Source organism: Canis lupus, chromosome 1 (assembly GCF_003254725.2).
Source record: "Canis lupus dingo isolate Sandy chromosome 1, ASM325472v2, whole genome shotgun sequence".
NCBI lineage: Eukaryota > Metazoa > Chordata > Mammalia > Carnivora > Canidae > Canis > Canis lupus.
Window position 1 is genome coordinate 102342438 of NC_064243.1, and position 12325 is coordinate 102354762.

Here is a 12325-nt window from a genome sequence, read left to right on the forward strand (position 1 = left end):
GAGGGTGGAGTCCTTATGCATGGGATCAATGCCCAAACTTAAAAGGCTCCAGAGAGATCCCTAGCCCTTTCCACCACGTGAGAACACAGCAAGAATGCACTGGCCATAAACCCAGAAGAGGGCCTCCCCCAGAAGGCAAGCATGCTGGTGCCTTGATCTTGGACTGCCAGCCTCCAGAACTGGGAGCAATAAATTTCTGTTGTCTATAAACCACCCAGTCTATGGTATTTTGTTACAGCAGCCACAGCAGACTAAGATATCCATCAATAATATAGCAGATAGGGGATCCCTGGATGGCTGGGCAGTTTAGCGCCTGCCTTGGGCCCAGGGCATGATCCTGGAGACCAGGGATCGAGTCCCGCTCAGGCTCCCTGCATGGAGCCTGCTTCTCCCTCTGCCTGCGTCTCTGCCTCTCTCTCTGTCTCTCATGAATAAATAAATAAATAAATCTTAAAAAAATAATAATATAGCAGATAAATAAATGGTGGTATATTATGCTATGGAATACAATACAGCAGTGAAATAAAGGAATGGAGATACACACAATTACACAAATGAAAGTTGTAAAGCAGCCCAATGCACGAAGCCAGATACATGAGTATGATCCCATTTATATAATGTTCAAAAGGAAGCAAAACTAAACTATAATATTGTTTATTATTATGGATGTATTGGGTAGTGAACCATCTAGAAAAGCAAGAAAATTACTCTCCCATAAAAGAACAGTGGGGGGGATCCCTGGGTGGCGCAGCGGTTTGGCGCCTGCCTTTGGCCCAGGGCGCAATCCTGGAGACCCGGGATCGAGTCCCACATCGGGCTCCCGGTGCATGGAGCCTGCTTCTCCCTCTGCCTGTGTCTCTGCCTCTCTCTCTCTCTCTCTGTGACTATCATAAATAAATAAATAAATAAATAAATAAATAAATAAATAAAATAAAATAAAATAAAAAGAACAGTGGGGTTGTATGGGTTAGGCTAGGAACAGGATATGCCAAATCTTCTATGGACTCCGGCGTGGCTGCTAACATTCTGTTTCTTAATCTGGTGATCTACTGATAATTATTTGTTGACTGAACATCTGTATCATGCTCTTTTAGTCTATGTGTCTTATATTTCACAACGAGAAAACTTAGAGGGAGGCATATTTGGGGAGAGAGAGAAAACAAGAAGACATTTTTGCCTGGAGATCCACAGTTGCCCGTTTGAAGGCTCCAGGTCAGCTCCTGGGGATACGCAACCTTAGAGATAGTTCCCCTCCACTCTCCCACCCAGGAACCAGGAACCAGACTCATCCCCTGGGGAAAAAAAAAAAAACAAAAAACTGTGATGGAGAAATGAGACTCTCCCCCTTCCATTCAGGCACTGCCCCAGGGACAAGACCGGCTCACTTAAAGACCTGCTCTGCCTGGAGCCTTGAGGGCCTGGAAAGGAGCCAGGGTTGTCGTGGAGATGGTAGCAGGCTAGGGATTAATGAATTGGGACCTCTGGAGGCTGAGGCTCCACCCACCTCACCTCCAACTCCATCTTTTCTGAGACAATAGAGGCAAGGACTCAGCCATTTCCTGTCCATCTCCCTAGGGACTGGCAGCAGGGCTGGACCTTGTACTCCACTCCTCTCTCTGTGGCCCCATTTTATAGATGTGCTAATTAAGGCTCAGAAGGGGTGGGGGAGGATTTTACTCTGGGAGTGAGTGCCAATTCCTGGGCTGGAGCAGATGACTCCCCTCTCCCCTTGCATCTGCTGGAGGAGATGGCACCTGCGCTCTCTGCTGAATTCCGCATGTACCCATCACCTCAGTCTTCTCCCTTCAGGGGCATCCCCCTCTCATGAAACCCCAACTTCACCCCTCCTGGCTCATCCACTTTTCTAGGCGCAGCTGGGCACTGATGGATAAGCAGTTAAGCAAACTGGCAAAGCAGACCCCTGCCCTCAGGGATTTTATTATATTCCTCAGTGGGTAATCCACGAACCACCTGATGCTTGTTTGTGCTAAGTACAAATTGAAAATTAAGGCAGAGTAAGGAAGATAGGGGTGACAGGAGGGCTGTTTTTAGCTACGATGGACAGGAGGTGTCTCTGAGGACATATGATAGAAATGAGGGGAGTAAGGGAAAGTGTGGAAATCTAGGGGAAGGGCATTCCAGGCAGGGGGAACAGCACGTTCAAAGGCCCTGAGTCAGCCCGGGGGGGGGGGGGGGGGGAAGGGGGGGTGCTCAGCGGTTTAGTGCCGCCTTCAGCCCAGGGCGTGATCCTGGAGACCGGGGATTGAGTCCAAGGTCCTGCTCCCTGCATGGAGCCTGCTTCTCCCTCTGCCTGTATCCCTCTGCCTCTTTCTCTTTCTGGCTCTCATAAATAAAGAAACAAAATCTTAAAAACACACACACACGCACACACACACACACACACACACACACACACACACAAACAAAGGCCCTGAGTCCCCAAAGAGGGTGGTGTGGCTGGAGCAGAGTGAAGTGGGAGAGAGGCAGCAATCAGTTGAGGGCGGCTCCAGGGGCCAGACCTGCCCAGCCTTACAGGCAGGGGGTTAGGAACTCGGGAGGAAGGGTTGGGAAGCCAAGCAGGGTTCACAGGATGTGATTTCTGGGGGCGGGAGACTGGCCGGTGGGAGTGGGGCTGGAAACAGGAGAGCCAATGAGGAGGCAGTTGCAGGGGGACGGGCACCCAGGAGTGCAGTCCTGAGCCAATCAGTGCTAGGTCCCGCCCCCTGCCCGGGAGCCTGCTGCCCCTCCGAGGCCAGCACTACCCAGGCCCCTCTCTCACCTGGGCCCGCGCCTCGCCTCCTCCCTGCTCCCAGCCTGGGTCTCCCCTGCATCCGGCGGGCCTCCACGCGGGTCTCACAGGAATTTCTCTAAAACACTAATCGGATCATGTGACTCCGTAGCTTAAAACCTTTTCAATAGCTTCTCAGTGCACTAGAAATGCGTCCAGCGTTCAGCCTGGACCAAGAGGCCGACATAGTGGTTTGTGCAGCTCCTGGCTTCTCTCCACCACAATCCAAGGCCTGGAGTTTCCCCCAAGACAAGATCTCCATTCCCACCCCACCCCCATAAGCTGTTCCCTCTGCTTGAAATTCTATTTCCCACCATTCCATTCCTGAATCTTTCTTTCTTTTCTTTCTTCTTTCTTTCTTTCTTTCTTTCTTTCTTTCTTTCTTTCTTTCTTTCTTTCTTTCTTTCTTTCTTTCTTTCTTCTTTCTTTCTTTCTTTCTTTCTTTCTTTCTTTCTTTCTTTCTTCTTTCTTTTTCTCTGGAAAAAACGTTAAGCCCTTAAAATATACATAATGAAATAACACCCCCCCCCAGGTATAGACTCAGAATTGAAAACAACCGTTAAAACAAAAATGTATACATGAACACTCACTATTCACAACAGCCAAAAGATAACAACCACCCAAATGTCCATGAACAAATGAATGGACAAACAAATGCGGTATACCCATACAGTGGAATATTATTCAACCATCAAAAGGAATGACCTACCAATACATGCCACACGTAGATAAATCTCAAAAACATGCTAAGTGAAAGAAGCTAGTCATAAGAGATGACATATTTTATGACTCAATTGATACAAAATGTCCACAGTAGGTGAAGCCATAGAGAGATAAAGCTTGCCAGGGGCTGGGAGGAAAAGGAAATGGGGAGTGACAGTTTAATGAATCTAGATTTCTGTTGGGGAGACAGAAAAAGTTCTGAAACAAGATAGTGGGATGGTTGCATGACATTGAGAATGTACTTAATGCTACTGACATGAATGCAACATGCTCACACACACATATACTATCAGCTTTGAAACATTAGGAGGTATACCTTACTCACTGTAGGCTCCTCTAGGATCTGACTGCTTCTCTCTGCTAAAAGGTAACTCCTACCCTGAATGTGATGCTTATTGTTTCCATGGGTATTTTTAGATTTTTCACTCATATGTATATATCCTTTAAAAAGTGGTATTATTGGGGCACCTGGGTGGCTCAGTCCATTAGGTGTCTGCCTTTGGCTCAGATCATGATCCTGGGCTCCTTGTTAAGCAGGGAGTCTGCTTCTCCCTCTGGTCATCTTCCTGTTCCCCATCACTCATGCTCTCTCTCTCAAATAAATAAATAAAATGTTTCTTTAAGTAGTATTATTGACTGGGTGCTTTTTAAAATCATGCTCTTCATCTCTGTCATTTCTCCCATCTCTTTGTGAAAGGCAAAGACTCAGTTTTGCAATGTTTTAGTAACCTCACTTTAAAATGGAAGAACAATGTGACCCACTCCAGAAAGGAAGGAGAAACAAATGGGTTTGTATTCATTAAGCACTTACAAGACTAAGTTATTACTTATTTTGGTTATATTTATTTTTATTACCCCCCCCCATTTTATTTCTTGTTCCTTTACTTTTTTTTTTTTTTTTTTGAGTATGGAACACATTCACATGGTTTCAAATTCAAGAAGTACAAAGGGATAGAGTGCAGTAATTTTCAGTTCTGGGAGTCAGACAATGTTGCTAGTTTACTCTCTCTTCTTCCAGGCAGAACCTACTGATAAGCTCAGACAGAACAAGTTACAGGCTGTTTGCCACCTTGCCTTCCCACCCCCCCTTCCCTTCGTGTTATCACTTGGAGCTTTTCCATATTTTTACACAGAAAGTTTCTTCATTGGGACGCCTGGGTGGCTCAGTGGTTGAGTGACTACCTTTGGTTCAGGGCGTGATCCTGGAGTCCCAGGATTGAATCCCGCATCAGGTTGCCTGCATAGAGCCTGCTTCTCCCTCTGCCTGTGTCTCTGCCTCTCTCTCTCTCTCTCTGTGTGTGTGTGTGTCTCATGAATAAATAAATAAATAAATAATAAATAAATAAATCTTTAAAAAAAAAGAAAGTTTCTCGATTTTTTTTCCTTTTTTTGGGACACATAGCATTCCATTGGGCAGATCAATCATGACATCACTTGAATCCCCTATGCGTGGGCACTTAGCTCATTTCCAGTCCCTTGCAGTACTGTGCAATACAGAGCTGATTCACCTGGAACAGATGTCATTGTGCATTTTTCTGAACAGATCTATCTGACAGATAAGTTCCCAAAACTGCTCACTTGTTAAGGCTGTTTTGAATTTCACTCACCCCAACCATGTACAAAAAGGTCCTGTTTCCCACACTCTTCTACTTCACCCTAAACAGCGACACGCTGCAGCCATCCCTCTGCAACAAGCCTTTGCTGCTCAGTATCAAGCATTTGAGCTGTGTTGAGGTGCATTTCTCTCTGGTTTCCCTTTGCTCATCCTTCTCATTCCCAACAATTGGCTCTCATCCTGCAGGTTTCAGCTGAAACACTGTTGCCTCCTGGAAGACCTTGAGGATTGATCTCACCTCAATAGGAGATCAGCTCAGCGCCTTCTCTGTTCTCTGTCTTACCACCAAATCCTCTTTTCTGCATTAGAGTACATTTTCCATGAAGGCAATTGGATCTGTGTCTGACTGCCTCCTGAATCTGACCGTGAGCTTCCTGCAGACAGGGTTCAATGGCCTCTGCCACTGTAGATCCAGCACCAAGGACAGAGCTAGCCCACAGTAGGTGCTCAGCAAATACTGGTAGCTTAGGATCCAGGGAATGTGTGTAGCAAAATACATGCGGAAGGACTTACAGTGGGTGCTCAATACATGTTGGTGTCTTAGGAGCGAATGAAAATACGCAGGGCTTGTTATAGAGGGGGCCACTGAGCCTAGGAGAAGGGACAGTCACTTGTTCAGGCTGCAGTGGGATTCTAGTCCACAGGGCCCCTACTTTCCCTAAGGCCTCTGCCACTGCCTCATTCACCTCCCTCCCCTGGCACCCCCTTGCCCAACACAGTGCCTGGCACAGACAGGACCTGATAAATGTGTATTTGTTGAAGGAATGAATGAATATGTGTGTGTGCTGGGGTGGGGAGGGGAGCTGCGTCCAGCTTCCCAGGCCTCCAGCCCCCTCCCCGTGCAGGACCCAGGAATCCAAGCCACCCGCCCTCCCGCCCCCTGGGTCCCCTTGTCCTCCCGTTTCCGGCCTCTCAGCCTGTCTTTCCTCCTTTGGGCTCGGTCGGCAGGTCGGGTTTCCGGGGGGAAGGCTTAGGCGGTGACACCGAGCCCAGCCTCCTCCACCCCCCACCACGCTGGGGCCCTCCCTCCCTCCCCGCCACCACTGTCCGCGTTAGGCCAGCCGCGGGGAAGGAAGAAAGGAGCGAAGGAGGCGGAGGTAAGGACCGGGTGCGCAGCGATGGGGGCCCAGCGCCAGGCCCTGGGCTCTGAAATCTGTGAGGCCACGACCTGCTGCCCCAATTCTGCTGATCACGCCTCCGGGGAACCGCAGGCTGGGCCCAGTGGGGAGATTGGCCCCCCTTGGGGACCTGGGGCTCTGGACCCCAGCAGCCTTGGTAGAGGTAGGCGTCCAGGGGCTGGGCCCTCAGCTGCCTCCTCCCGGAGGATTCCGGCAGCTGAGCCCCCAGCCCCCTTCTCTCCGTTGTCTTTAGGAGCCCAGCCCCCTCCCCCAATCCTCTCTGCACTGGGACCCAGGAATCCATGCCCCCCCCCACACACACACACACAGGAGTGGATCCCAGTCACCTCCCAAACCTGGGGTCCTGATCCCCAGCTCCCACCTCTGTCAGTCCCGGGAGTCCAGACCCCCCAGCCTCACCCCTACCCTAAAGTCTGAGCCCTCCTTGCCACAGCCTCTCCCAGAGCCTGGTCCCGGCACTCACACTGCATTTCTGGGGCCACCCAATGTTTATTCCACCCCCTCCATTTGGGCACCACAGCGGGTTCCCAGCCCCTCCCAAAATACTCTAGGGGGGCCACTGGAGAGAAAGCAGTTGGCGCAGTTGGCTGACTGTCTGCCTGTCTCTCCTTCTGTCTGCACCTCTGGCTTGTTCCCTCTGTCTCTACCTTTCCCTACCTCCATTCTGCTGTGGTCCTTCTGACCTCGGTGTTTGCACCATCTCCCCCCAAATCTCTTTGTTTTCTACCCATCTCTGTCTCTGCTGGGAGTCCCCATCTCTCTCTCCTGCTGTCTCCCATCCTGTTTCTGTGGCTTCTTCTACGCTGTCTGTCCCGGGGTCTCTGTGTCTCTCTGTCCTTCTGTCTTGCTGGCCCTTTCCCGGGCCTGGCTCAACATCTGGCCATCCCTGAATCTCCCATCTCTCTGGGTCTCTGCATCTCTGCCTGGCCCCACACATCTCCCTTTATCTGACCCACTCCACATCCCCCACCCTCCACCCCAATGTCTCCTTGTCTCCCCTTTCTCCTTACAGGCATGGATCCGCAGCCCCCTCCACCGGCCCAGGGCAGCCCACCTCACCGTGGCCGGGGCCGGGGCCGGGGTCGAGGCCGTGGTAGAGGCCGGGGCCGTGGCAGGGGGGGCGCAGGAGCCCCTCGGGCGCCCCTGCCCTGCCCAACCTGTGGCCGCCTCTTCCGCTTCCCCTACTACCTCTCCCGCCACCGGCTGAGCCATTCGGGCCTCCGACCCCACGCGTGCCCACTGTGCCCCAAGGCCTTCCGCCGGCCTGCCCACCTCTCCCGCCACCTGCGTGGCCATGGGCCCCAGCCCCCCCTGCGCTGCGCCGCCTGCCCCCGCACCTTCCCGGAGCCTGCCCAGCTCAGGCGCCACCTGGCCCAGGAGCACGCCGGCGGCGAGGTGGAGCTGGCCATCGAGAGGGTGGCCAAAGAGGCAGCCGAGTCCAGCTGGGGCGCACAGGACACTGGTACGGAGCAGCCCACCACCGCAGCGGCGGGGGCCGCAGAGGAGGAGGCCGCGTGGCCCGAGACGTGGCCCGCGGGGGAGCCGGCCTCTCTGGCGGCGCCTACAAGCGCCGAGCCCCGGGAGTCGGAGGAGGAGGAGGCCGAGGCCGGGGCCGCAGAGCTGAGGGCGGAGCTGGCGCTGGCGGCGGGGCGGCAGGAGGAGAAGCAGGTCCTGCTCCAGGCCGACTGGACGCTCCTGTGCCTCCGCTGTCGCGAAGCCTTCGCCACCAAGGGCGAGCTCAAAGCACACCCGTGTCTGCGCCCCGAGGGTGAACAGGAGGGGGAAGGGGGTCCCCCGCCCCGGCCGAAGCGCCACCAGTGCTCCATCTGCCTCAAGGCCTTTGCCAGGCCCTGGTCGCTGTCCCGCCACCGGCTGGTCCACTCCACTGACCGCCCTTTCGTGTGCCCAGACTGCGGCCTGGCCTTCCGCCTCGCCTCCTACCTCCGCCAGCACCGCCGCGTCCATGGAGCGCTCAGCCTCCTGGCCCCGCTGCCCCCGGCGGGCAAGAAGGACGACAAGGCCGCGGGCGGACGGAACTCAGGGAAGGGGTCCGAGGGGGGCGAAGGGGCCGAGTGCGGCAGTGCTTCGGAGGGGGGAGAAGGTGGGCAGAACGGAGGGGACACCGCCCCGGCCCGGCCCCCAGCCGGGGAGCCTCGCTTCTGGTGCCCTGAGTGCGGCAAAGGGTTCCGCCGCCGGGCGCACCTGCGGCAGCACGGAGTCACCCACTCGGGGGCGCGCCCTTTCCAGTGCGTGCGCTGCCAGAGGGAATTCAAGCGGCTGGCTGACCTGGCCCGCCACGCGCAGGTTCACGCTGGGGGCCCGGCCCCTCATCCATGCCCGCGCTGCCCGCGCCGCTTCTCGCGCGCCTACAGCCTCCTGCGCCACCAGCGCTGCCACCGGGCCGAGCTGGAGAGGGCCGCAGCCTTGCAGGCGCTGCAGGCCGAGGCCCCGCCATCGCCCCCGCCACCCCCGCCGCCCCTGCCGGCGGGGCAGGAGGAGGAAGGGCTCCCGCTGCCTCTTGCACACATCAAGGAAGAGCCGCCCTCCCCGGGGACCCCGCCCCAGTCACCGCCGCCGGCCCCCCCGGTCTTCCTCAGCGCCTCCTGTTTCGACAGCCAAGACCATTCAGCCTTTGAGATGGAAGAAGAAGAGATCGACAGCAAGGCCCACCTGCGTGGATTGGGAGGCCTGGCCTCCTGACCTTCATACTCACTCTTGGCCCCTCCATTTGGCTCCCGGTTTGCAATAAGTTTGCAATACGGAGGAAGGAAGTCGAAGGAGAGGCGCCTCCTATCTACCCACCCCTCCCCTTCCAGCCCTCAACACTAAGGAGCAGGGGGGGGCCCTGGACCACCCCTCCCTCCCCATTGCCCACCCCCAGGACCCCTGATGCTGGCTAGGAACTGCTTGCCCCAACAGGCCTTTGAAGGACGACTTGGAAAAGGAGGCGGAGAATGTTGGCCAGAGAGATGGAGACTGGGGGGGGACCCTCTGCCTGGCTGTCCCCCATAGTACACACTGGACACCATCACCTCTTTGGAACTGCCAGACCCTGGGGGTCCCCAGTGAGCAAAGGTCCATACCTGTCCTTTTGTCTGTCTGTGAATAAATGTGAGTTCGTGAAACGGGAGAGAGTGAGGTTGTCTGTGTGGGCTGCCAGAGGGGGTCTAGGGTGAGCCGGGATTTGTCCAGTAGGCTCCGAGCTTGCATTCCAAGCAGGAAGGATCCAGATTCCCACATTGGGGAACAGGAAGGAGGTGCTCAGCCAGCAAGAAACTTGTGAGAAGAACTGGGAGTGTGACAACCCTGGTCACCATCTGTCCAGGAATCTTTGGGGAGCCCCATGGCATCCCTGTGCAATCTCTGTATGCATTCTTTCAGCAAACATTTTCCAGGCACAGCACTTGGCCCCGGGGACACTGGAGAGGAGAAAGCCACTGCCTCTCTATGAGGAGCTAAAATTCTAGACCCACCCTGCTCCATACAGTTTGGCCACTAGCCACACATGGCTGCTTCCATTTAGATTTAGAATGAGCAAATCAATTTAAAACAAAATAATTAAAAACGTTCAGTTCCTCAATCACACGGTTTCAAGTATTCAATAGCCCCATGTGGCTGATGGCTACCTTGCTGGACAGCACAGATCTAGAACATTCCATCATTGCAAGTTCTCTTGGACAGAGCTGCTCTAGACAATAAACTTATCTTCAGTGGAGCACCAGGTATTAATAAGGGCTCCTGAGAACACTGTGTGGCTGGGAGGGCAGGCCCTCTGGTGACCTTTGAATGAAGAACCAGATGGAGGGAACAGCTAGAACAATGGCCATGAGGTGAGTTGGTGCTGCATGTTTGAAAAACCACAAGGAATGAGGGATGGTGGAAAGTATCATTTTTCTGCAAACCTTCTAATGGTTTTTTCTTCACCCACTTATCTGGGTCTTGAGAAGTGGATGGGGAAGGATGTGTTCAAGCCATCTTATTCAGACCCTCTCTCTTTCCTTCTATTGACATCTTGCCTTCCCCCAGCACCTCCAATGGCTCTCTCTTGCCCTTTGCAAATAATGGCATTAACCACTTAGGTATCGTCATGCCTGTGAGGCCAGGAAAAGAGAGGTGAGTTCATCCTAGTTTTCCAGGGCAACAAATAGAGGCTTTGGGAGGAAAGATTCTCTGGTGTGATGGAAACACCAGGCAGGGCCAGGATGGAGGGAGGGAAGCCGGGAACATGGAGGTTGAAGGTCTAGGAAGGGAGATGACTCTCCAGAGTTCTGCAGAATTCCCCACCCCTGTCAAAGATTCAACACACCTTGGCTGAGCCCTTGACACGATGCCTGGCACGTAGTAGACATTCAATTCATGTTAGCCTGTTTGATCATGGGGGCTTCAACCACAGGGGAAGGGGGGGTGGGGATAGAGTGATGAGTGAGACCACCTGAGCACCAGCCCTCCTGGAGCTTACAGACCAGCAGTGGACAATAATCAAATATTGGCAGAAATACATTAGGGCTTCCAAATGAGACCAGTTCTCAAACTAGATCCTGTAACTAAGCGTCAGAAGTGAGGGGCTGGGGAGCTGGGGTGTGCTTTCATGATGGCAAAGCTACCTCCCTCCCCAGGAACCTTCAGTGGCTCCCTATTATCACATCAAAACACAGGTCACTGTTTAACGAGCACCAACCATGGACAGACACCTTTTCAGCACAATCGCATTGACAAAACTCATTGAGGGAAGGGATTTTATAACCCAATTTACAGAAGGGGCAAACAGGATTAACATTAAGGCATTTGTCCTACTTTGGAAATCACTATCATGAATTGAGCTCTTTGTATTCAACGAGGTACTTTGTGGAGAGGTCTGCAAACACTGGTTGGCACCTGGGAATCATTGCTGTTGTTGCTTTGTTATATTATTTTCCCAGGCCGATGTAGACCTTATCTCAGGGAGTCCTCAGCACCCCACTGGGTATTAGGAAACATACTGACCACTTTCTGGGGGCTAGACAGACTCAGAGCGGGAGTCCCTTGTCCAAAATCTCAGCCAGGAAGTGGTGGCACGGAACCCAGTCCAGACCAGCTCCACACCATGCACACCTTGTAGCCAAGCCCATCTAACCCTTAGGATCTGTTCCCAGGCCCATTGACCCCTCCTTACCTGTGTCTGGGTCTCCAAGCCCCAGGCATCCTGCTCCACTCTCCACAGCTTTGCCCACTACCTGCCCCCTCCCTGCCGGCTTTCGGGCCTTGAGGATCTGCTGCACCTAGAGAGAAACGTTCCTAGAACAAAACACAGAACATAGGGTGAGAGAAGGTCCTTGAGGATGGAGCTCGGTTTCCCGTTTTGCAGATGAGAAGACTGAGCCCTAGACAGGTGGGACAAATCCAAGAAATGATAAGACCCCCCAAGGGACCGCTATTATTGTGAAGCAACAGTCCTGGTGTTCATGCATCAAACCCTGTAGCTTGTGTATGACTCAACCACATGTTCATAATCATACAAAACATTTCTTGAGTATCTAGCCTAAGGCTCTTTCTAAAGGGATTTCGTGGAGTAGCTCCTTTACTCTTCACATCAAGGTCAATAGATAGATACTGTTACGGGCTCAATTTGTTTCTCTTAAACAGCTTGAGATCTCATGTGCATACCGTAGAATGCACTCGTTTTAAGTGTATAACTCAGTGCCTTTTAGTGACTTTATAGGATTGTACAGGGGATCCCTGGGTGGCGCAGCGGTTTGGCGCCTGCCTTTGGCCCAGGGCGCGATCCTGGAGACCCGGGATCGAATCCCACATCAGGCTCCCGGTGCATGGAGCCTGCTTCTCCCTCTGTCTGTGTCTCTGCCTCTCTCTCTCTCTCTCTGTGACTATCATAAATAAATTAAAAAAAAATTTATAGGATTGTACAACTATCACCTAAAGCAAATGTTAGGACATGTCCACCCCAAAATCTCTTGTGCCCACTAATAGTCACTTCCCATCTGTACCCCCTAGCTCCAGGCAACCACTGTCTCCACAGATATGCCTCTGTTGGGGAGTTCCTATAAATGCATCATACAATAAGTT

General features: G+C 53.1%; 1 protein-coding gene across 1 annotated transcript; it reads left to right on the top strand.

Annotated features, from left to right (window-relative positions):
* Window positions 1-6094: 6094 nt before the first annotated feature.
* ZNF579 (zinc finger protein 579) lies at window positions 6095-9390 on the top strand. The gene is made up of 2 exons (XM_025423847.3): window positions 6095-6223; window positions 7278-9390. Exon 2 carries the CDS (start codon window positions 7280-7282, stop codon window positions 8963-8965), a length of 1686 nt encoding a protein of 561 aa, XP_025279632.1. The 5' UTR covers window positions 6095-6223; window positions 7278-7279; the 3' UTR covers window positions 8966-9390.
* Window positions 9391-12325: the final 2935 nt, after the last annotated feature.

Excerpts from the sequence above, each read along its gene's own strand:
- ZNF579 (XM_025423847.3), top strand. The coding sequence starts at position 7,280 with ATGGATCCGCAGCCCCCTCCACCGGCCCAGGGCAGCCCACCTCACCGT.